At 50.0% G+C, this 24,646-nt stretch overlaps 1 protein-coding gene and 1 long non-coding RNA gene across 2 annotated transcripts; one reads left to right on the forward strand and one right to left on the reverse strand.

The window, feature by feature from the left end:
* On the forward strand, positions 1–10,321 carry LOC132029192 (uncharacterized). Its single transcript, XR_009407732.1, has 3 exons — positions 1–206; positions 3,938–3,981; positions 10,236–10,321. It is a non-coding gene; the product is annotated as an uncharacterized LOC132029192 (long non-coding RNA).
* On the reverse strand, positions 9,876–24,129 carry UBAP1L (ubiquitin associated protein 1 like). The gene is made up of 5 exons (XM_059418525.1): positions 24,010–24,129; positions 18,037–18,675; positions 16,014–16,220; positions 11,378–11,479; positions 9,876–10,418 (listed from the first exon to the last, which is right to left on the reverse strand). Exons 1-5 carry the CDS (start codon positions 24,127–24,129, stop codon positions 10,284–10,286), a joined length of 1,203 nt encoding a protein of 400 aa, XP_059274508.1. The 3' UTR covers positions 9,876–10,283.
* Between the last annotated feature and the right edge of the window lie 517 nt (positions 24,130–24,646).

The following is a 24,646-nucleotide window of genomic DNA, read 5'->3' on the forward strand; positions in this document are numbered from 1 at the left end:
CAGATGCATGAGCTTCAGGGAGCACAGCTTCCGCTGTCCTCTCCCAAGGGAGGGACCAGGCAGGTCCCCAGTGCCAGCCTCTAGGTAGAGTCTGGATCTCTATGGCCCTGTCCAGACCTGACCTTTAAACAAGGGGTCCTGCAGGATACAGAAGGGGAGCCCTGGAGATGCTCATCCCACACCCATCCCTGCCATCCATTTGCTGGGTGAGATTGTCTTGGTTGTATGACCTCTCTGAGCCCCACTTTGTATCTGTCATTGAAGATGTTAGTCCATCTGGTGTACGTGCTTGCTGTATGGTGAGGTGGGGGAGTGTGTGTGCCAGGTCCATGGTGAGGAGAACCCGGATGCTCCAGCTTCCAGCTCAGACTTCCTGGATTCTAACTCTAGCACTAGTACCTTCTGACCACATGGCCTTGGACAGATGTTAACTTCTGTGAACCTCAGATGGTGTCTGTTGATGAGGACTATGGGGAGTTGAGTGAGATAGGACGCAGAAGGAGCTTAGGACGGTGCGAAGCCCCCAGCAAGTGTCAATAAACCAGAAAGCCTTCTGCCCTTAGGCCAGGGCAGCGGATTGTCTTGCCAATAATAGTCGGTCTGGCTTCAGGTGGAAGAGATAATCAATGACTACATGGTGTGGTTGGGATTCCCAAAGAGGGGCTGTGGGCCTTGAGAGCATCTGCCGCCATTGTCTCTGGGTTATAACTCCTTGACCTGGTGTCACCTTGGGGACATAGGCTGGGAAAGGTGGAGGGGCAGGCATGTGAGACCTCTCAGCCACATTCTGAAATGTGTTAGCCCGATGATGCTTGGCCCAGCACCTCTAACTTGAGGCTCTGCACCCTGGGGAAGTCCACACACTTAGCTTCAGAAACAGTGACCTAGCTTGAACTCAGAAAACAGCCCCGGACTGCAGCTAGGCCATCCCTTGGTCACCTGTCCCCACCTAGCCTATAGTTGGGATGGAGAGACCGGGGTGGTGGCTTCCTTGACCTGTGCCCACTCCTCTCCTCAGAGCACAGCCTGGTCCACCATAGAGAGTGCGGTCCCTGCTTCTGGACTGTGGGATGGTGATCCATGCTTGTCTCTGCTTAGCTCTGCTGCCATCTAAAAGGGACCACATGCTCCCCAAAAGAGGACATCAGGGGGTGACAAACCAACTTGGACCACTATTCCTTCCTGGGAGACTAGCAGGCCTTGCACAGATTAACACCGGCACGCACCCTCCTAGCAGTTACCAGGCTCCACATGTGGTCCTCCCAGGCTCTGAGAAGCAGGGCACTGAGGAATGGGGACTAGCTGCCTTTGTCCCTTGAAATCACCACACTGACGGTGTTCTCCCAAGACCCAGAGCTTCCCTTAATACTGTCTGGGGATCGGGGCACCTGGGTGGCTCAGTGGGTTAAAGTTCTGCCTTCGGCTCAGGTCATGATCCCAAAGTTCTGGGATCGAGCCCCACATCAGGCCCTTTGCTCGGCGGGGAGCCTGCTTCCCTCTCTCTCTCTGCCTGTCTCTCTGCCTACTTGTGATCTCTGTCTGTCAAATAAATAAATAAAATCTTAAACAAACAAAAAATACTGTCTGGGGAGCACTTTCCCCGGCACTTTGGTGAAACCAGTGTGGAAGTCAGTTACCTTTCAGCAGGGGCCATCCCTCTGTGGGCTTAATTTCATGGGTTTCCCTCCTTTCCTTCTTCTGTCTTTATTCAACAAATGCTTTGGAGTACATTCCAGCTGGGCCAGCAATCCAGGTCAGAGAGACAAGCCAGGTTCAGGGCTGGTGCCCAGTTCTTCACAGAGGAATGAAGGAAGCAGCCCCTTGGGCAGTTACAGGACCACAAGATAAGCCCCTTGATGGAGACAAACCCCTCCGTGAGAACCGTCCTCCCACTTTAAGTCTTAGACCTTTGATGAGTTTCCCTGAGCGACGGGACACTCTCTGCCCCGTGTGGCCGCTGCCTTTAATCAGATTCTCTCGTTGCCTCCATCAGAGTGCTGTGGCCATCAGCAAGGGCAGCTACCCTCGACCAAGTTCAAGAGGACAGGATTCTATCAGGAGGTCTTGGGGCAGCCCCAGGCTCCATGGGAAGGCCAGAGCCCCTGGCTGGGGAGGGATAGGAGCTTAGCTGCGGCAAGGGGCCCTAGCAGAAGCTGCTGCTTATGGCCAGCCCTCTGGAGCTGCAGCCCGAATGAGGATGCTCCAGCTTCCAAGGTCACACTGCAGACTCGGCCTGGCCCTGTGTGGGTGACGTGCCCACCCTCTGGTCAGGGGAGGACAAGGCATCTCGACACACTAAGAAGGCCCACAGCCAGCAGGGGAAAGTCTTCCAAGGTCACTGGGTGTCACTTAAGAAAAATTGGGGATGGCTTTGTGGCCTCAGAATAGAATGGAATAGGTGCAAGGAAATGGAGAAGGCGGCCCTCCAGCACACTGGAGCGACCACTGTGGTCTCAGTTGTACTAAGTTGTGTCCCCTTCTATGTACCTCAGCCAGGCTCATGCTCCTGCAGACCGGGCATCACCCCTCCACCTGGAGGCTGCCCACACTGCCCCAGCACCAGTCTTCCAGAGGATCCCCATCTCCCTTCTCTTCCTGGTGCTCAGCACAAGGCCTGCTGAGGCTCATGGGATTGTTTGGCAGCTGAGGGACTGGGATTAAGCCATGGCCTGGGGCTGGTCTGTCCTGGGTCCAGGGCCTCCTGGCTTCCATCCTTCCGCTTTCACCCAACACCCAGTTAATGTCTCTGCAAAGGCTTAAAACATCCCTTTAATGACAATAAATAAATAAATAAATAAATAAATAAATAAAATCATAGGTTAAAAATCTTGGGCAGTAAAACAGTGGATGACGCCGTGTGGGCAACTTCCCAGAGGACACAGAACACACACGTCTCCTGAGCTGGTGGCCTTATAAGGGCAGGTTCAGGAAGAGAATGGGCAGGAGGCAGGGCCTCTCGCCAGGAGAGGAAGAGGCTGGGGTGGGGGTGATGCCCCACTGCTGGGTGGGGAGCAGAGACAGCAGGGGTACTGGCTGGGACCCAGTTCCACAGGGGGAGCTGGCAAAGTGCTACCTCCAGAGGCCTCCATTGGCCCACAGCCTGGTCGTCCTGCCTTCACTGCCATTGTCATCAGCACAGGCGCTGGCCTGCTCTCAGCCAGCTGCCATGCTGACTGGCCAGCTCAGCAGAGTGACCCTCCTGCTCCAGGAGAGGCCATTTCTCATTCTTCTTCCCACCTTCCCTGACTCGTGGGTCCAGCAGGCCTGACACCCAGCTGGTATGCAAGAAAGGTTTATTGGATGAAATAATTAGTAAGTGAATGGTTCCTTGATGGTAGCTTGAGCTCATCAGCTGGATGTAGCACCTAGAAATAGGGGCAGTGTCTTCTCAGAGGCTAGCACAGGGCTAAATGCATGGGAGACACTTTTCCATGGATTTGGTGGTGGAGTAGGCCCTCTCTCAAGTTGAATCGAGTGATCAGTTCTTGTCCTACTCAGGATCACCCTTGTCCCCAGCACACAGACATACACACCCCACAAATCCTCCATACGATGCCTCCAGCAGGGGTTTCACTGCCCCTGAGGATAGTGGGTGTGTGTGTGTAAGAGAGAGTTTCTGGAAGGGTCTGGCAACAAAGCCCTGGCCCTTAGGATGGAGAGTGAAGAGAGGCGTGGACCAGGAGGTCCCATGCTGGGCGTGGGGGGCTCTGGAAACCTCCCCATCCCTCATGAGCTCATTTCCAGAGCTCCCTAAAGCCCCATATGCTCCTTGCAGCCAGAGTCGTACAAGTGACCTGAGTTGATGGTCAGATGAGGTGAAGAGCTGGGAGGGTCACCCCTTCCGTTTGCTAGCTTTTACTGGGCCTATAACCTCATCATTCAAGAGCCACTGTTCATGAGTTAAGCCTTACCCTCTCCCCAAATCTTCTTTTAACAGGCAAAGAGTGTTCCCTGCAGGGGCCAACAAAGGAATCTCACCAGGTAAGATGGGAGGACAGGGCAGCCAGAGGTCAGCCTGGGGAAAGGTCAGCCCAGGAGGAAGTGTGGAGGGAAGGGGACCAAGAGTGGAGCATCCTTCACTGGATCCTTGGAGGCCAACTGTCACCTGAGGGTGCATCCCCTCCCCCACACCCCCTCCTTGCCTAGAGCTGAAGGGTCAGGGCTGAGAGGAGGCTCTGGCAGCCCCTCAGCTGGCACTGTTTGTGGTGCCAGGAGAATGTTGTCAGCTGTAGAAGGCTGAGTCCAGTTGAAGCAAGAGCCCCAGAGGCTCTTACCAGAGGCGGGAGAGGACTGGAGCCAGCTGTCTCAGCTTGAGCCCGGTGAGCCCCCAGCCTTGCTCGAGACCCTGACCTCTGAGGAAGGCTTGCTGCGTGGTCATTCTGTTCCAAAATAGAAATGCCCCTTGTATTAGAGTAATGCAAAACACAACAGAACTTCTTTATGTGACTGCTTGAAATTCCACCATTATTCACGTATTATTTTGGGTTACGCATTGCCCCTCTGTGGTAGGTTGAATAATGGTCCCCTGAAGACATCCATGTCCTAATCCTTGGAACTATGTTACCTTACATGGTAAAAAGGACTTTGCACATGTGCTTAAGTTAAGGATTTTTAGATGGGAGATTATCCTGGATTAGCCAGGTGGGTCTGATGTAATCACAAAAGGTCCTTTTAAGAAGGAGGCTGAGGGTCAGCCAGCTAGAGGGCAACGTGCACATCCCCCTGGAATGAGAGCAAAGAACTTGAGATTTCAGCCTGAAAGTTCATGAGACGCCACCTCCCTATCCCCCTCCACTCCCACCAGAGTCAGGAGGCCTTCAGTCTGTTGGCACTGAGCCTCTGAAGGAACATGGTAAGGACACAGAAGAGACAGGATATAGGGCAAAGAAGTCACAGCAAGCACCAAGGCAGAACTTGCTTCCTTCTGCATCCCTGGGCCAGGCCGTGATCTGCCCCCTCGTGCCCTGGCTTCACCATCCTCCTAGCCTCCTCTCCGAGGGCCGCCTTGTTTAGACTCTGCCTTCAGGTAGCTAAGTGTGTCATTGCTTCTGTTTCAGGGGACCACCAATACAGTCACCTGACCCTTAGTATTAGCTGTAATGATAGTCCTTCTCTCAGGATACTCCCAGAATCCTCTGCTGTGGCTTCCTTAAACCCTGCTGACCACAGAGGCTGAGTTACAGGGATGGGAGGGTGGGGAGGAAGGGGGAGATTCTCCCAGGTTTTCAGAGTTTGATCATAAACGCTAGAGATTTGTTAACCTTAACAACGATGAGGGGGATGAGAGGATGATCAGAGGAAAGGCAGCAGGGTTTATAGGACTGAGGCAGGGTATAAATCTATATAAACAAACACCATACCACAAGCATCCTGTATGCTAGCTCATTCAGTCATCCCTTTTGGGAAGTTTCAGTATCCATGTGTTATAGATAAGGAACTGAGGCACAGAGAGAAGATGTGACCTTCAAAAGGTTATACACACACACACACACACACACAGAGGTCACACAGCTAGTTAATGATAAGGCTATAGTTTCAGCTCGGATCTAACTTCAGATCCCAGGCTTTTTTTTTTTTTTTTTTTTTTTTTTTTATTAAAGATTTTTATTTATTTATTTGACAGAGAGAAATCACAAGTAGGCAGAGAGGCAGGCAGAGAGAGAGAGAGGGGGAAGCAGGCTCCCTGCCGAGCAGAGAGCCCGATGCGGGGCTCGATCCCAGGACCCTGAGATCATGACCTGGGCCGAAGGCAGAGGCTTTAACCCACTGAGCCACCCAGGCGCCCCAGATCCCAGGCTTTTAACTACCACACTGTTCTGTGACCTAAAAATATTTTAAATTTATAGCGTGTCCATTGATGCCCCATTTTAAATCAAGCAGTAGTTTCCTAGGAATGGAAAGTTAGGTGCAGGTGGGCGAGGAGTGGGAAGAGCCGCATGGGGAAGAAGCCTGCCAGCTGGTGGCCTCTGATCAAGGGGACTTAATCAAGTGGCCGACCAAGGCCAGACTACCTTAATCAAAACACACAGAGCTTTGGATTTAATGTTGCTCTTTAGAAATTGAACTTGAATTTTATTCTTTCTCAAATGCAGTTTTATTTTTGACCGACTTTATGCCGCCTTGCCAATGTTCTCAAATAGTTTTGCATTGCCTGCAAGTGACTCAAGGCAAGTTTTAGGGCCAAAGCATATTTTTTATGTGATTTCAAGTTGGCAGACATCGAGGCTTAGCGGAAGGCACCCAGGGGCTGGACAGACCTGAGGAGTCCTAGGTTCTGGTCCCAGACTTGCTGTTTAGGTCAGGATAGGCCTGCAGAAGTCCTCACTAAACATTCAAACAACATGTCTGGTTTGGAGCCATGAAAAACATGGAAGATTTTGGTCTTCTCCAGGCCTCAGGCCCAGGTCCAGTCCTGCTCGCTGTGTAGAGGAGGTTGAGCAGTCTTAATTCCGTGGTAACTGCTCTAGGTCTTTGCATAGGGCCGGCTGGGAAGGGCAAGGGCACTGGAGTCTTGGCCAGAGCCAAGACTTGCCTGAGTCATGGGCAGCTCCAGCAACTGGTCTCCTCAGTCTCTGGGGTCCTCCAGAGGATAGGCTTCAGTGACTGGAGACAATTCTGGTTCCAAACTGCCTACTCCACAAATGAGGAAAGACTGACAGGCTGTCAGAGCAGGAGGCCCTGAGGGTTACACATACTGGCCGTGGGCCCAATATATTGAATAAGAATCTCCAGAGGATGGGGCGCCTGGGTGGCTCAGTCAGTTAAGCATCAGCCTTTGGCTGAGAGTCATCACAGGGTCTTCTGGGATGGAGCCCCACATTGGCTTCCCTGTTCGGTGGGGAGTCTCCTTCTCCCTCTGTCCCTTCCTCCTAACCCTCCCCCCCACCAACCCTGCTCATGAGCATACTTTCTCTCTCTCAAAAAATAAATAAAATCTTAAAAAAAAAAAAAAAAAGAATCCCCAGAGGTACTGGCATAAAAACAGACACACAGATCAACTGAACAGAAGAGAGCCCACCCATATATAGTCAATTAATTTATAACAAAGGGGCCAAGAATATACACTGGGGAAAGGACAGTCTCTTTGATAAATGATGTTAGGAAAACGGGACTGCCACATACAGAAGAATGAAACTCATCTGCCGTCTTACAGCATACACAAACATTAACTGAAAATGGGTTGAACACTAGAATGGAAGACCTGAAGCCATAAACCTCCTAGAAGACAAAATAGGTGGTGGGCTCCTTGACATAGGTCTTGGCGATGATTTTTTGAATCTGACACCAAAAGCAAAAGCAACAAAAGCAAAACAAAACAAAAAAACAAGTGGAAAATAAGATTCTTCATAAAAAAAGAAACCATCAACAAAATGAAAAGGCAACTACTGAATGGGAGAAATATTTGTGAATCATATATCTGATAAGGGGCTAATATCCAAAATATATAAGGAACTCACGTAACCCAACAACAGATTAATAGACACTTTTCTTTTTTCTTTCTTTCTTTTTTAAGACTTTGTTTTATTTATTTGAGAGTGTGTGTGCATGTGCACACAGGTGGGGGGAAGGGCAGAAGGAGGGGACAAGCAGACTCCCCGCCAAGCTGGGAGCCCGACGCAGGACTCCATTCTAGGACCCCAAGATCACGACCTGAACTGAAGTCAGAGGCTTAATTGACTGAGCCACCCAGGTGCCCTGAATAGACATTTTTTCAAAGAAGACATATAGATAGCCAACAGGTACATGAAAATATGCTCAAGAGCATTACTCCTGAGGGAAATGCAAATCAAAACCCCATGGAATATGACCTCCACCTGTCAGAATGGCTATCATCAAAAAGACAAGAGATAACAAGTATTGGCGAGGATGTGGAGAAAAATCCTTGTGCACTGTTGGTGGGATTGTAAATTGGTGCAGCCACTGTGGAAAACCATAGGCAGGTTCCTCAAACATAGACCTAAAAATAGACCTACCAGATGATTGGCAATTCCACTCTGGGTGTTTATTTAAAAGAAAACAAAAACAAAAACACTCACTCACTCAGAATAATAGATGCTCCCCCAAGTTCACTGCAGCATTAGCTACAATAGCCAAGACATGGAAACAACCTAAATGTCGACAGATGGATTAATCAATAAAGATACCATGGTTTATATATGCAATGGAATATTATCCCACCATAAAAGGAATGAAATTTTGCCATTTGAGACAACATGGATGGAACTCAAGGGTGTTACGCTAAGTGAAATGAGTCAGACAGAGAAAGACAAATACCGTATGATTTCTCTTAAATGTGGAATCTGAAAAAAACAAAAAAGCCAAAACCCCAAGTTGATAGATAGCAGAGACCAGGTTAGTGGTTGGGAGAAATGGGTGGAGGCGAACAACAACAAAACCAGTTAAAAAACAAGAGATTTTTTTTTTTAATCCCCAGAGAGCTCCTTATAAAAACAAAATAGATCCCTGGGGCTGCCAAGCTGGACTTTCTAAATCAGATCACCCCGGAAGAGGGCCTGGGCCTCTTTAACAAACTCTCAGGGGATTCTTATCGATGGCAGCCAAGTCCAGTCTCTCTACTTTTCCCAGGGAAACTGAGTCCCAAAGAGGCCTTGAGCCAGTCAGCAGCAGAAACAAAATAAGAAATTAGGTCTTCTGAACCACAGTTAGATGTTCTTTCCACACTAACTAGGAGCCCACAGGACTGAAAAGAATGGCTCACCACTTATTTTAATGTTCTTAAAATCAAAGTTATTCATGCCTATAGTTTAAAGAGTCAAATACATGGGGCACGTGAGTAGCTCAGTGGGTTAGACCTCTGCCTTCAGCTCAGGTCATTATCTCAGGGTCCTGGAGTCCTGGGATCGAGCCCTGCATTGGGCTCTCTGCTCAGCAGGGAGCCTGCTACCCCTTCTCTCTGCCTGCCTCTCTGCCTACTTGTGATCTCAATCTTTCTCTCTCTCTCTGTCAAATAAATAAACAAAATCTTTAAAAAAAAATAAAGAGTCAAATACAGGTAGTTTTACAAGGGTTTTATGAAAAAACACAGTTCCTTGTCTATGCTCCCCCATATGCCCCTCCCCAGAGGCAATGACTTTCAACTCTTTCAGCTAATTGTTTTCATATTGAAAGAGACCAGAGTGTCACCCAAAAATATGCCTCTTTGACATAAAAATCATTTTGAGTTGAAGGTGATTAAGAAGCAACAAATGCAGGAAAAAATCTCCTTCTACCCTCCCCCACATTTTGCCTAAAGGCAAGGTATAAACTCTCCTTTTCTGGAGACAAATTCTTATCAGTCCAGACATGCTCCAGAAGAATCTGCCAACAAACCTACTCAGCTAGTTCACTTCCCTGTATTTACACCGCCCCCTCCCCCAACAGCTTCCATCTCTGGAACCCCAAAACCAGTTTCCTTTGTCCTGTCATTTCTATACAAATTGACTGTTCTTTGTTGAAGATGCGATACAAGCCAGAGTTCTAACTGCTGTTTTGAGTTCCTTTTCATTGAGGTTTCCCCCATATGATGTAGAAATGCCACATGTGTTAATAAACTTTTTCTCAGGACACCTGGGTCATTAAGCATCTGCCTTCTGCTCAGGTCATGATCCCAGTGTCCTGGGATCGAGCCCCACATCGGGCTTCCTGTTCAGCAGGAAGCCTGCTTCTCCCTCACCCCCTGCTTGTTTTTCCCTCTCTCACTGTGTCTCTCTCTGTCAAATAAATAAAATAAAATCTTAAAAAAATAAAATAAAATGTTTTTCTCTTCTTAATTGGTCTTTTCCATGAGGAGCCCCAGCTGAAAACCTACAATGGGTAAATCTGGCCTCCCCTACAGTATTTACCTCCACCTTTGGCATTGTTTGTATAAGCGTGTGTCACTCTTGTGTGATCTTTTTTTTTTTTTTTTTCAAAGTTTATTTATGTATATTTTTAAAAAAAATTTTTAAGATTTTATTTATCTATTTGACAGAGATCACAAGTAGGCAGAGAGAGAGGGGGAAGCAGGCTCCCTGCTGAGCAGAGAGCCCAATGAGGGGCTTGATCCCAGGACCCTGGGATGATGACCTGAACTGAAGGCAGAGGCTTAACCCACTGAGCCACCCAGATGCCCCATTTGTGTATTTTTTTAAAGTAATCTCAAATTCACAAAGCTGAGATCAAGAGCCACCTCCAACTTAGCCAGCCAGGTTCCCCTCTTATGTAGTCTTACTAATCCAGTTACTATGGATTGCCAGGTTTGGCCCAGGACTGGGATGCACAGGCATTGTGGAATGCGCCAGTGCTCACTGGGCACAGGCCACCAGCTCCTCCAGCGCTTGCTCACTGCGGTTGCCGTGGACCAGCAGCACTTCCTTGATCCGGTCCTGCTGGAAGCCCATGGCACTGAATTGTTCCCAGAGGCGCAGGAACTCCCCTGCCTGAAGAAGGGGAAGAAGAGAGAGTGCTGGGGACACTGCCAGGCCAGTCACCTCCTGTGGAGCCTTCTCCCTGGTACCTACTGTATCTACTCTCACAAAGCTATGGACTGCCCAAGCCAGGTAAGCCTGGTCCTGGGCAGCACCTGCTTTTTCTTCCTATACCTTGGGGTGACATGGGCCTGGACCTCCCTTCCTGTGCCAAGGAAGGAGGTTCTGGCCTGACAACTGGCTCCATCCTGGCTTTACTCCTCCATTCCAGCTCATTCCTCACTCCCTGTGCTTGGAGACTGGGGCAGAAAACAGGAGGCTGCATACTGGTGCCCAGAGGAAGCACAGCCTGGGGTCTCTACCCAAGCCCCAAACCCTGCCAAAGTTTCACACCGTGCAGCCTCTGCCTTTCTTCCTCCTCTGGCCCCAGTACCTGAGAAGCGCCTGCTTCTTCTCCCTTCCTCCCTCCCCCCTGGCATCCCCTGAAGCTCTCTGTCCTTGCCTCAGCCTCTGTGGAGAAGCGCTCAGTAGAGCCACAGCCAGCAGCACCCTGAGGACAGGTCATGTCCACTGGGCACTCAGAACATACCACTGAGCCCACAGCTGCCTGCTTTCTGGGTTCCCAGGTAGCCAGCAAACTGCCCGAGCAGAGTTTATGCATCCTTGTGCTGTACGTGGCTCCTCTCTAGGTGTCTGACAGAGTGGGCATTCAATAATATTTCTGTGTTAATTTGGCTAAATAATGTGAAAGTCTTGCCACCTGCTTCCCTCCCCATCCCATCTTCTCCCCTTCCCCACGCTTCACCTCCCTGGGCTGTCTCCTCCTCCCCGGGGCTCAGCAAGCAGGCTGTCTCCTGATGGCCCCAAGGCTCTGACTCTAGCACAAGTGTGCCCCTGCACACTAGGCTTATGTGTGGACCCCTGCCCATCTCCTCCCCCAACTCTGGGCCTGGGCAGGTGGCCCTGCTGACCTGGCTCTCGGAGAACTGGAACATCTCCATGGCCTCCTCCACCAGCCCCTCCTCGTAGCCTTGCCGCAGCAGCCGGTCACAGGCACTAAGGTAGCTGAGAAACTGTGGGGGGTGGGGACGGGGAGTGGTGCAGTCAGAGCAGTGGCAGGGGCAGCGGATGAGATAGAGAAAGCACCCTGGCAACCTCAGCCAGGCCTGAGCTCAGACCAGGCTGACAAGTCAACCCACCGCACACTCACAAAATGGCCCCAAAGACCCTGTGAGCCAATAGAAGAGGGACAGAGGTGTCCCCTGGAGACCCAGGGGTGGGTGGACAGCAAGTTCTTAACCAATTGTCCCCAACCAGGGGCTATAATCTAGGAAAAGGGCTGTCAGGGTAAGATAAGGATTCCCAGGCCCTAAGTGGGGAGTGGGACAGGCCGGAAGCACGGGCGCCTCACCCCCCACTCATCCCAGTCTGGTCACCCTCCCTAGTGAGCACCCACCTGTGTGAAGCAGCCTCCTCAGCATCCACACCTGGGCAGCCCCACCACATCCCTAGACACATACATGTCTGCTACCCGGGCCCATATGAACTCTGGTGCCAGAAAGGGGAGGAGGACAGAGGAAGTACCACAGGGCTGGGAAACCTGTTCAGGTCACTCTGTGCTTAGTCACCAGGAGCTGCTTTTGCCCTCAGGATGAAGTACTGCCTCCTTACCAGAGCCCAAAGGCCTTCCCCTCTGCCCCTGTCAGCGGCCTCAGCACCCCAGGCCTCCACACATCTCGCTCCCTCGGTCAAGGCCAGCCTCAGCCCTCTTCCCTGGGGAGTCTCTGCCCTGGTCTCCACTGGGGGCCTTGCCTGCGGCTCCCATAGTCCTGTGCTTCCCCCGTCACAGCGTGTCCAACTCTAGTTATTCTCCTCTCTGTCTCAGCGAGGGAAGGGTTGTTTTAGTCTTGATCACCACTGTGTCCCCAGCACCCAGCATGGCAGGCAGAAGGACCTCAATAAATGTATGCCATGTTTCTAAGATGAATTAAGAACTACCTTCAAGGAGCTCACTGCTGGGGGCGGGGGTAGGGGAGGGGGTGAGCCAGATAGAGGAAATCTTGAGTGCCGGGCAAATCAAAGCAACACTTTGATTTGAGAGCCAATGCCAAAGGAAGGTTCCAGGCCATAAGAATTATGGGTATAGGTGGAGAAGAACAGGGAGGTTTCTACAGACCTTTAGAGGTGGATCATACAGATGAGTGCTTTCTAACTGCTTTAGCTTCTAAACTGTCCAAGCATCAGGAGACGTCAACAATAATGAGAAGATCGAGCTGTTCTTGGAGAACTGGGGGGGCAGGAGCAAGGGAGCCAGGAGTCTGGTGCTCCCGCCTCAGGATGCCTGACCTTGCTCTGAGCATGTTTTGTAAACCATCCAGCCAAGCCAAGCTCTCCTTGTTCAGTGTAAGAAAGAGGCCCAAGTAGGGTGGGCAGGTTGCCCAGGGACCCAGGACTAAGACCTAGATCACCTGACCTCTCGGCTTTGTCCATCAGGGACCCAATGCTAGAGGAGGTTTTCTGAGCTGCCTTGAAAGTGAACAGGATTTCCAAAGGTAAAAAGAAGAGCAAGTCAAGCATGGATGGTGGCGGCTCCTTGGTCTCTTAGTTCAAACACAGCAATGGTTCTTGGCCTTGGTGGTGACTGCAGCTACCTGGGAGCTCTGACATGACTACCCATAAGCCTCGGACGGGTGTCTCCAGAAGCTCAGATATAATTGGTCTGGGAGGCAGTCTGCGCACTGGGATTCGTATGGCTCCCCAGGTAATTCTGTGCAGCCATAGCTGAGAACCACTGACTCAAGGGACAGCTGACCTCAACCCATACCAGTAGACCCTGTGCAGGCTGGATATCAGAACCACCTTCAGATCCTTAACACAATAGGCCTTTTGGCACACTCCAGATCTGCTGACTGGGATTCTCCAGAGTAGGTCCTGGGGATCTACAGTTATAGACATTCTGCTGCTTGGTCAGCTTTTGGTCCTATGAGACTGTAGAAGCCACCAGGTCTGCCTCAGGCCCCAGGATGTCACCTTCACACCCCAGAATGGGGGCCTCAGCACTCATTGATTATAAATGCATGTCCTCCCCTCCATTCTGTAAAGAGGGGAAGCACCCTGAGGTGCCTGGAGTCCCATACCAAGTCTGGGCCTGGCCTGTGGATGCTCACACATGCCACCTGTGTTGTCCTATAGGCAGCCAGTGGGCACATCAGTCCTCGTGAAAGGAAGGAAGGAAGGAACGATGGACAAAGCTTATCTTTTATATCTCCTCCTTTCTCCCTGGCTCTTCTAACTGCTCTGTCTCTGTCACCTGATGCTCGCCTTCCTGGGCCATCTGTCTATAATTTCTAGCCAAAAAGGTTTATTATAGTGTACATCCTTTAAGGGGGGAAGGACTCTGAACCCAAGGAGTTGCTCAATTAATGGTGGGACTTCACAGAATAGAGGGAAATAATCACTTGGTGGGGGAGGACAGATGGAGTCATCCAGTGGCCCTTCAGGCCCACACCTTAGGGCTTGGCTCCTGACTGACGACCACAGAAGAAGGCCACCCAGAGATCCGGCTGGCCAGGCAGGTGGTCAGTGCATATCTGGAAACACAATGTTCCTGATGCAGTGGGATTCTTCCAGCCCATCCATGGGGAGGCCAGTGCCTCGTGCTGGCTCCGACTCATCCTCAGACCCCCACAGTGATGGCCTGAGGCCTCAGCCTTGTCACAGGAGCTAAAGGGACTGGGCGGCATGTCAGAGCTCCCACCGTGGCCATGGTCCCTCACAGTCCTTCTGGCCAGCTTCTGGGCCCAGGTCCTAGCTTTCAGCAGTTGGTGAAGGTGGGGACAATCTTAGATCTACTCTTAAATCTCAGATCAGTCTTGGGTGCTTCCCTGGAAGGTTCTCGCCCAGTAAATGAGAGGAAAGTACCAGGCAACAAAGATTCAGAGTCAAACCAGCCTGGCCTGAACCCCGGCTCTTCCACTGATTGGTTATATGAACCTCCCTGGCCTCAGTTTCCTCATCTGCAAAGTGGGGAGGGACAGTAGTAGCAACCTTGCAGAACTGAGAAGACCTAATCAAATATTCTCAGATTGAGGGCCTGGCACAAAGAAGGTGTTGGATGAATGTCAGCAGCCATGTTGGAAGTTTTCCTCCAGGACAAGGCATGGACTGATGAAGCCAGAGGAGAACAGAGCAGGGGTGGGTGAGGAAGGTGGCCACGTGCATTCGCCCACCTCCTCAGCCTGGCAGCACCACGTCCTGCTTCAGCTCTGGTCTGAGTCACTCTCCTTCTATCCCTCCCTTATCCAGAAGCAGGCAGCTCTGGACCTCAGGGACCCAACATATGACAGCCGTCAGACATTACGGAGAGAGTATCCAAACCCTCTGATGGTGACGGAGCAGAGATAGAAGAAAGGAAGAAGTGCCAACTGCCCTGGGACCTTTTGATATCTGCAGCTCAGCTTTCCAACCGAAAGAGTTCCCATGTGCAGAAAACAATGGGAAGCAAGATGTGACCTTCAGGTGGGAGAAGGGGGGATCAGGCAGTGGCATTCCATGTCACCTCCTGCCCCTACTCATAATCCTTCCATGCCTCCCTTTTGTGAGTGGGTCATTTATAAACTTCTCAGCTCAGCCTTCAAGGCACCCTCAATCTGCCCTCACCACCCCCTTCCCTGTCCTGTCTCTCACCAGCCTGCATCATGCACTCTGCACTCCAGAGAGACCGGCTGGATCAGGGCCTCCCAAACCCTGCCCCGTTGCCTCCACTCCTTTGCTCAGACTGTTCCTCCTGCTTGGAATATTCTCCCTTCTGCTTCCTCCAGATTCAGAGTTTATTCATCCTTAAAGTCCAGCTCAAGATGTGGTACCTCCGTGAGCCTTTGCTGATCACTGGAACCTCCTTGTGCTCGATTAAGGATGGCCATAAATTCTTTGCAGCCCCTTCCACCAAGGGGAGGTTCCTCCCCATAGCTTCTAGCTCCATCTGACCACCTAGGAGGTGCCGAGTAAATACTGTGGACTAGATGAAGTGGATGGATGGGTAGATCAAAAGAGAAAGAGATGGATATGAATATGGATAAATTGCTCTTTGAGGGGAGTGGTTAGAGCTCAGCCATCCCTATGGTAGCCAGCAGCTACATCTGGCTATTTTAATTTAAATTAATTACAATTAAGTGAAACAAAAAGTTCAGTTTCTTAGTCACACTAGCCATATTTCAAGTAGTCACATAAGGCCAGTGTCTACTGTATTGGACAACCCAGGTATAAAACATCTCTCTCATTGCAGAAAGTTCTACTGGGTATCTCTGGAGAGATTACTGGCTGCCCAAAGCTTCAGCCCCCTGTGCTTGGGGCAGAGACTGGGATAGGAGAAGAATATTACAACTCTCCAAATGGCCATGGAGACTCCTGATAAACCCTTATGGATAAAATGGCACCAGGGTCCAGAAACTTGCTCATAACCCTCAACAACTAATGCCAGGCTAAAGGTTCTGCTTCTAAAGAGAAGGAAACAAAACTTTTTCAAGTTAAAGATAAAAACTACTTGGCCACACACCTGGCTCAGGGGTCCCCACAGCCCCCCAAGCTCAGGGGTCCTCCTTTACCTACCTGGCTCAGGCTCTGCCGCCCTGTCTTCTGCAGAGCCGTGATGGCCCTACGCAGGGGATACCCCAGGGCAACTACGGGTGCGATGAGGTCTTGCTCCTCCTGGCTCAGGGCAGACAGCAGGTCAGCAGAAGTGGGGTGTGATCTGCAGGTGCTGAGATGCTGAGGCACGCCGCCAAGAGGCGGCAGGCAGGTGTAGGGGCTGAGGGACTGAAATAGAGACAGGCTGGGTGTGTCAGTTGCCTCTGGAGGTGATACCCGGCAAGGCAGGACATTCTCCCGCAGGAGAAATATGATAGGTCCATCCCTATTATCCCATTTCACAGACATTGAAATTGAGGTTCAGAGAAGTTAATGACTGGGGAAGCAACACACACTTGGGACCTGAGCCCTGCTCAGAATCACATTCGGGGTTCTTTACCCTACACCTTAGTGAGGGGGAAGCAGGGCTGGATCTTCTTCCTTCCTCAGGTTGGCTGGGCTGAGGTTTGGTAGGGCGTGGAGCAGGGTAGGGACTGGGCACACTGGCCCTAGAGTAAGGAGGGTGGCTCGAAGGCACTTCAGCGGGTTTGGCCAGCATCACCCTTCACCCATTCCCCATGAAGAAGCACCCACCTGCCCACCCTAACCAGACTGCCCTGTCCCCTTCTCCCCAGGGAAAGCCCAGCTGCTGCCCTGGCTCCTAGGGAAGAGCGTATATGTTTGACATGAATTGTCCACCCATCCCTAACTTTTCAGGGGTTCTCCTGCCATGAGCTTTCCCTAGGGTCTGCTTTTGACCCTCAAACTGGAAGACATCCAAATCTTAGGATCTGAATCTACTCTTGAGACCTTAAAAATGATTCTTAGCTGTTCTCTGCCTCAGTTTTCTCCTCTGCAGAACAAGGACGGTTGTTGCTAGAGTTACATTTAATCTGGATCAGGAAAGAGCCATCCTGGCATCAACGTCTGGCCCTTGATATGGCGCCGCCTGCCCAGTTTACGGAGCCTGTGCTCTGCGTTTGCCCTAACTAACTGTGTGTGGTAAAGTGACCCAGGGAGAGCTCAGGGCAGTTCAGTGACTCTCCAGAGGTCACACACCCATGAGTGGGAAAAGTCAGACCTCTAGTCTGTCTTTTGGATTTAAATTTCACCTGGGCCTTATTCTGTTGCATCTCTTGGCCCAACAATAGGGCAGCTAGGGGACAGAAAACTGTGTCCCATTGTGCCCTTTGGCTCTCATTCCTGACCCACTCCATCTGTCCAGATCCAGGCTTTATGGAGTTTGGTACTTAACATAATTTGGGCCTCTTAAAAAAGGCACATTAGATATAAAGCCTTGGAAGAGGCCAAGAGGCCCCAAGAGGGGTTTGAGGTTTAAGCTTCACTGGTTTCACTTTAAATTCACTTCTACTCCTGGTTCTTCCAGGAGCACATCCTCTGTCCCGAAGCCTTCCCAGTCGGCAAAAACTGTCCCCTCTCAGCACCTGATCTCTCCCACTACAGGCACTGCCTTGTCCCACCTCTCCCTGGCCAACTCTCCCTCAGTCAATGTTACTTCCTGGGCAGCAGGAAGTAACTGCTCAGGGAGCAACCTTTGATTTGAGCCTCCAGCTTACCCATCCCAAAGGAAGCCTCACTGGGTGGGAAGCCTTAGATTTGAGGCACATTCATTCATTCAATGGACATTCCAGGAGCACCCCCAGGGGCCAATCTGCTGCTGGGTGCCCTGGAAACAAAAATGAAGGCCCTCCAATCCCCGCCCTAAAAAAAATTCATACTGCATGGGAAGAGACAGATACTGGATGATTACAGTTATTGTGGCGTGGGTCCCAACAGAAGGAAAACAGACACAGCAGAAAACAGGGAATGGGGCTTCTGAGCAGGGACTCGTCTAGGTCAAGGGCCGTAGGAAGGCCAGCATGGTACCCGGCTAGGTGAGAACAAGTAAAGGCAGGAAGGAGAGCAGAGAGGAGGGAACGAGGCTGCGGACCAGGCTGGGACCCCAGACTACTGGGGGCCTTGCTGCTGAGCTGGGGTTCCTTACCGCGACCGTGGGCTTGTGGCTCCGCAGCGGGGGCATGGCGCCAGCCGTGGAGGGCCGTGGGGGCGGCGCGGGGGCGTTGGGGAGCGTGGGCGCAGGGCCCGCGGGCAGCACCGGGCCGGGACTCGGCGCGGGGCTGGGGCAGAGGCTCAGCGCCCGGTGGCGGATGCGGTGCAGGAGGGCGCGGGGGCGAACGGACAGCCGGCCCTCTGAGAGCCGCCGCCGCGCCCCGGCCAGCTCCGACTTCACGCCACGCAGCAAGTCCAGCGAGCACCGGGAATGGCCCGGGCCAGCGCTCGCGGGGGAGCTGGACAGGGGGCTGCAGGAACCTGGCTCTTCCTCGTTGGCAGAGGCGGCTTCTTCCTCTACGTGGGCCTCCTCCTGGTTCTCTTCCAACTCCTCCTCCTCCTCTTCCTTGACCTCCTCCTCTTTCTCCTCCTCCTGATCTAGCTGCAGCTGGGGTCTGGCCTCGGGGCAGGTGTCTGCAGCTGGTGGGGGCACTGGCTCAGGTTCTGAGCCGACCAGCAAGAGCCAGGCCGGAGGGGCCGATGCCATTCCCAGGGCGTCGCATTGGACGGGGCAGGGTCCCCGGATGACTGCCTCCACCCAGAAGAGCACCCTCCTCTCCAGGCTGAAGTTGTGCTGCAAGAAGAAGGGGATGTGAGGCTCTTGGGCCCAAAGCAGGGCCAAGGGCCCACCCCTACCGTGCCCCCTTTGTTCAGCCAAAAATTTGTCAGGCCTGGGCAGCTTCTGTTTCTGAACGCCAGGCACTTATTACCACCCACCCTCAGCCCCAGTTTTAGCAAGCACTGGGATCGATGGATAGCAGTAACAACTGAATGGACATAATGAGGAATTAGGTTAGCACAATGAAACAGTCCCTTTGCCATTAAGTAATTGAAACCCCAAATCCCAAGTCCCTTTGCCATTCAGTATGTAATTGAACAACAGCAGCTTTAAAAAAAAAGTCTCCAAAAAACCTTGTTTTTAGCAAAGACACTTTCACTTGAACTTGAATTTTCACCCAGCACCATTTGCCAGTGAGCACTCAGCCCTGGAGGCCCACTCAGCACACAAACCTCTCATTCCCCTTGTTGCCATCAGAGGTTACTCTGAGGTCCAGGAAACATAAAAATCACTAATCTCTGTTAAACCCCACTAAGTATGTTATAGTGTTATTTCTCTTTGCTGAATATGAAATTGAGACTCAAAATCTTCAAATTGCTGGAAATCAGATTGGTGTCAAGTAGTTTGAGCTGGGATTCCTCTGTCCACCTGACAGTAGTGTTTTCTCACTACATATCAGGCCACCTAAATAAGCAGTCTGGAGTTTACATAAATAATCTAACTTGAGAATTTAGAATTGAGTCAAAAATAAATTATTTATCTGCTGCCCACTTTTAAAAGTAAGAACGCCTGGGTGGCTCAGTTGGTTGAGCAGCTGCCTTCGGCTCAGGTCATGATCCCAGCGTTCCTGGGATCGAGTCCCGCATCGGGCTCCTTGCTCGGCGGGGGGCCTGCTTCTCTCTCTGTCTCTTCCTGCCATTCTGTCTGCATGTGCTCGCTCGCGCTCTCTCTGACAAGTGAATAAATAAAATCTTTAAAAAGTAAGAACCAGAAATACAAAATTCTGTTAAAAAATGTAAAATTGTTTAAAAGGCTCTTTCAGTGCTCTATGATGGTCAATGAAGGAAGAACGAAGCTGGGGGAGGTGGTACTTGTGGGGGGAAGGAGAGGCAGAAAGACAGGTACTCAGACACGTAGATCACAGGTTCCGCCCCCTTCTCTCCTGACATGACCCCAGGTTGAGGAGAGGAACCTAACTAGGCCGTTCTAGCATTGCTTCCTGACTGAGGTAAGGGACTGTGTCTTATTCCTCTCTGCATCCCCAGGGCCCAGGCAGGCCTGACACAGGGTGGACGTTTGTAAGTATGTGCAGAATAAACAGCTGGATGAAGGGATTGAAGCAAAACAGGCAGGTTGTGAAGGACAGAGGAGGGAAAAAGACCACGTGAAGAGTGATGAGGCAGACATGGAGAGAAAGAGACTAAGGCGGTTTCAAGACAGCTGATGGGACTTGGGACGAAAAGATACCAAGACCCAACATCAATACCAACACTTAATGATTTATGGAACTAAGCAAGATAATTCTAAAGTTCATGTGAAAAACAAACAACAGAAGTGCCAGAAGACTCTGGGCACAAAATGGTAAATAGGGAGAGGGAACTGGCCCTACTGGCTGTTTAATCATATTATAAAATGTCAATAATTGAAACTATGGTATTGGTACAGATGCAGGTATAGAATAGGAAGTCCAGAAATAGACCTTAATATCTATGGGGCTTTAGGAAATAATAAAGGGGGCATCTCAAACAATGGGAAAAAGAGGGACTAGCCAATAAATTATGTTAGCTGGCTTGAAGAAAATAAAGTTGGATCCATTCTCACGTTATACAAAAGAATTAATTCCAAAAGGACCAAAATTTAAATGTATGTATGAAACTATTAAAGTACTAGGAAAAAAACAGAAGAGATGTCCTCAAGTGGGGAAAGCCTTTCCCAAAGCCATAAAAGTACAGATACACACATGTGCAAAATCTGCATGCAAATATACCACAAGCAAGGTCAAAGATAAATGGCAAAGTGGGGGAAAAACAGCACTCACATAAGAGACAAAGGGCTAAATTTATTAATATAGGAAGTGTTAGAAATAGATTGGGAAAAAGATCAACAGTTCAATGGGAAAGGGGCAAAAGATATGGATAGTCCACAGAAAAAAGCCACACAGATGTCTTCTAAACACACGAAGAGTTGCTTAACTTCACTCGTGATAAGAGAAAGGCAAATCACAGCTACCCTGAGATACCATCTGCCTACTCCTCAGCAAAGACCCGAAGTCTGAGGACACTCTGTTGGCGGGGGCGCATGTGACCTCCTGTAGAGTGCTGGCTGGGATGGAAATCAGTATGACTCCTATGGAGGAAAATTTGGAAAAATGCTTAAAGAAATTCAAAAGGACACATGCATATCATCATTCCCAGCAGCACTGTTTATCATGACAAGAGACTGAGAAGAACCCAAGAGTCCATAAAGAGGGCACCCATTCAAGAAAGTAGGATATAGCCACGTAATGCAATGCCACACAGTGACAAATGAAACTGAAGAAGCTTTTTATGTACCAATAAAGAAAGATCTTAAAATATATGCAGTACAAAAGTCAAGAAGAACAGTGTATATAACATGCTACCATTGGTGTAAAAAGGGACTTGGGACTTGGGACAAGAGACTTGCTTGTCTCTATACACATAAATATCCCCAGAAAAAATACAGAGAAAATGAGGAACAGATATCCCCAGTGAGAGTGTGGAGCTGGGGAACTGGGTCAATGGGAAGGTGTCAGTGGACGACTGTTTGCTCTCCCAAGGCCTTCAAGCTGCCTGTGGGCCACGCTGCACACACCCACTGCTTTTGTAGGTAAACTGTTATTTGTTTTTTTTTTTTTTAAGATTTTATTTATTTATTTGACAGAGAGAAATCACAAGTAGATGGAGAGGCAGGCAGAGAGAGAGAGAGAGGGAAGCAGGCTCGCCGCTGAGCAGAGAGCCCGATGCGGGACTCAATCCCAGGCCCCTGAGACCATGACCTGAGCCGAAGGCAGCGGCCCAACCCACTGAGCCACCCAGGCGCCCGGTAAACTGTTATTTGAACACAGTTATACCTACCCACTCCTTTCCAGAACTCTGGCTTTTTCTCTAAGCAGCAGAGTTGAGTAATTGCCAGTTTTTACTACCTGGTCTTTTATAGAAAATGTTTGTTAACCTCCGCTCTATATAATTTTGTAATCTTTTTCTTTTCTTTTCTTTTTTTTTTTTTCATTTTTAAACCATGTGAATGTATTTTTTCACTAAGAATATATTTTTTTTTGTTAGGGCAGTTCACTCTAATTAAAGGGAAAACTGCGAAACAATAAAAACACAGAGTTGCCAAGGCTTTAAGTATGGAAGGAAGGGTGAAGGCAGCGGAGGGGAAGGGGTGGACATGGGCTTTGGGGTCTGACAGACAAGTGTTGGAATCCTGGCTGTGTCACTCGCAAGTACATCAGTTGAGTGGGAACTTTGGTTTCCTGTGCCATGGGGTAGGAAAACATGCCTGCTAAAAGGGTTATCATAAATAGGAGAGAGAAGAGTGACTGTACACAGAGCACCTAAGCAGGGGCTAACAGTAGCTTACTTCTTCCCTTTAGACCACTGTAGGTTCACCTGGTAATCTAAGCACTACCTAGAACATCATTGTTATGGGAAATGTATTCCAGGTTCTAAACACTGGGAATATAGCCCGATGAACTCAAGGGTACTTAGTAGGAGAGGCTAAACTGTTAACCTGGAGTTTAGAGGCTAAACTCCATGGAGTTTAGAGGAGTTTAGGCTCCGGGGAGTACAGATACCCTCCCTGAGAGTAGGGGTCAGAGCCAGGCTCAGCACCTGGGCGAGGACACCAGACATGGACTTGGTAGAAAGTTTCCCAGTTCTGCTTCTAAGAGAAGTAACGTTTAGGATAGTCTCTTCTCGGCTTGGTCTGAGCTCAGCAGGGAGGGGAAAGCTGTGATAATCCACCTTGGCTGGAGCTTCATCAAGCGAATTCCTTTTCCCGACGACACAGGCCCACAGTGCAGGCTGCCTGGGAAGAGTCAGAGCTCCCACCCCACAGACTATTGGCCCGTGGACACTGGGCTCTGGGTTTTACAGAGTGTATTTCCCTTCTGGACACCTTGGTCCTAAGGGTCTGTCGATAAAGCAAAACGGCACCGAGTCTCCTGTTCCTGGGCCCCCGAGCCACTCAAGCCCCTTCCTCTTTCGTGGATGGTACTTTCTGCACCTGACTTCCTACAACCCAGTTTTCTGCCTCAGAACATCACTCGTCCGATCCTGCTCTGAGCGAATACACAATGATTTGGAGATAACACCTGGGTTAACACCTTACTATCTCCACTAACTTTGGACAAATGACTTCCCTTCTCTGGACTTCAGGTTCCTCATGTGCAAAATGAGTGAGGGCCGCCCTAGAGCCTCAGAGTTTTTTACCAAGTACCCTGCAGACAGTGAAGAAGGCACACAAGGCACACAAGACTCTGAGAGGTCCAACACCAGTTTCAGAGTTTTTGGCAATCTCGTTCTTCCGTTTGTAAAAATTCATGTGAATTCTGCGTCCTCTCTCATGACCTGTGTTATAATACAGATGCAATAGGTTTCCCCCTAAACCTTCAAGTAAATGGGACTCTCCTGGAAGTTAGATCATCATGTTTCTCTTGAGGGTGTGCAATACCACTGCATACACTGGGTGCATATCCCCCTGTGTGAGCTGTGGGGCATGGGGGCTTTCCAGGGCACCTCCGGGGGAGAGGTGCTTTGGGTCTATGGAATAGTAACCCCTTCTAATGTGTCCCATGTAACTGTCTGCATTTTAACAGAGGATTCTGGAGATAGTGTCTTGGTTCACAGGAGTGATTCTAAATGGTAGAATTTTGACCATGGCAGCAGGCCAACAGGGAAAAGAGGAATTGGAGTATCTTTGCAATGACTCTTAGTCACTTTTTATTGGCAGCTTCCTGTTATTCTAAGCTTCAAATAAACCCCAGCAAATAATCCCCATCATCAGGCCACTAGCCTTCTTCGTGAAACACCTTTTCCCTTGGATTTTTCCCAAACTTTCTAGAACATACCAGAGATGGACTTGCTGCCATGTATGTATGTATGTATGTAGGCTCCACACCTAGCGTGAAGCCCAATGAGGGACTTGAACTCACACCCCTGAGATCAAGACCTGAGCTGAGATCAAGAGTTGGAGACTTAACTGACTAAGCCACCCAGGTTCCCTGGCCTTGCTGCCCTTTAAAATCAAGGAACAAGGCCCATGAGTCTCAGCATCAGATCTAGAGGAGCAGAGACAAGAGATAAACGGACAGACAGATACACTTACCATAGAACCCAGCAGAAGCTCCCTGCAGGCTGGGATGCTGAGTTCTGGCCCAGGAAGGGACTTTGTGCCTATCACAAAGCCATTGGGCACCTTGAAGGGAATGCCGTCAAGGGCATTCATTCTGTCAGAGGAGTGTGGCGATGGCTGAGCAGGCTGGGGCAGGCTGCCTGGTGGCAGGGAGAGAGCACAGTCCTGAGGACCAGGCTTGGTCTCAGATGACCTCACCACTCTCTTGAGTGCTGACTTAGCTGAGCCCCACACAGCCGGGAAAGAAAAGGTGAAGTGGCTGGTGCTGCACAGGGAGGAAATAAAAGTGAGAGCATTCAAACTGACAGGAATTGATAATTTCATGCTTAAGTTTTGTTCTAAGCCATTGTTTCCCAAAATGTGGCCTACAAAACTGGTTCTAAAGTGTGTCATCAAAAGAGTTTCCAGCCAAACATGTAAGGAAAAAAATGTCAAATTACACAAACTCTTCCAGAAAAGAAATACTTTCTTTTCTGAAATATTTTCAGAAATATTTCAGAAATATTTTCTGACTCATTTTGATTTCATCACCACCTTGATACCAAATCTGATAAAATTAAAGGCCAATCTCTCAGGAACATAACTGCAAAAATCTCAACAAAAATAATTA

The sequence above is a fragment of the Mustela nigripes genome, chromosome 13, assembly GCF_022355385.1.
Source record: "Mustela nigripes isolate SB6536 chromosome 13, MUSNIG.SB6536, whole genome shotgun sequence".
Taxonomy (NCBI): domain Eukaryota; kingdom Metazoa; phylum Chordata; class Mammalia; order Carnivora; family Mustelidae; genus Mustela; species Mustela nigripes.

Coding starts and splice junctions, on each gene's coding strand:
- UBAP1L (XM_059418525.1), bottom strand. CDS start 24,129: ATGAATGCCCTTGACGGCATTCCCTTCAAGGTGCCCAATGGCTTTGTG. Junction 16,221..18,036: donor GCCACAAGCCCACGGTCGCG/GTAAGGAACCCC, acceptor TCTCTATTTCAG/TCCCTCAGCCCCTACACCTG. Junction 10,419..11,377: donor TCCAGTTCTCCGAGAGCCAG/GTCAGCAGGGCC, acceptor CCCCTTCTTCAG/GCAGGGGAGTTCCTGCGCCT.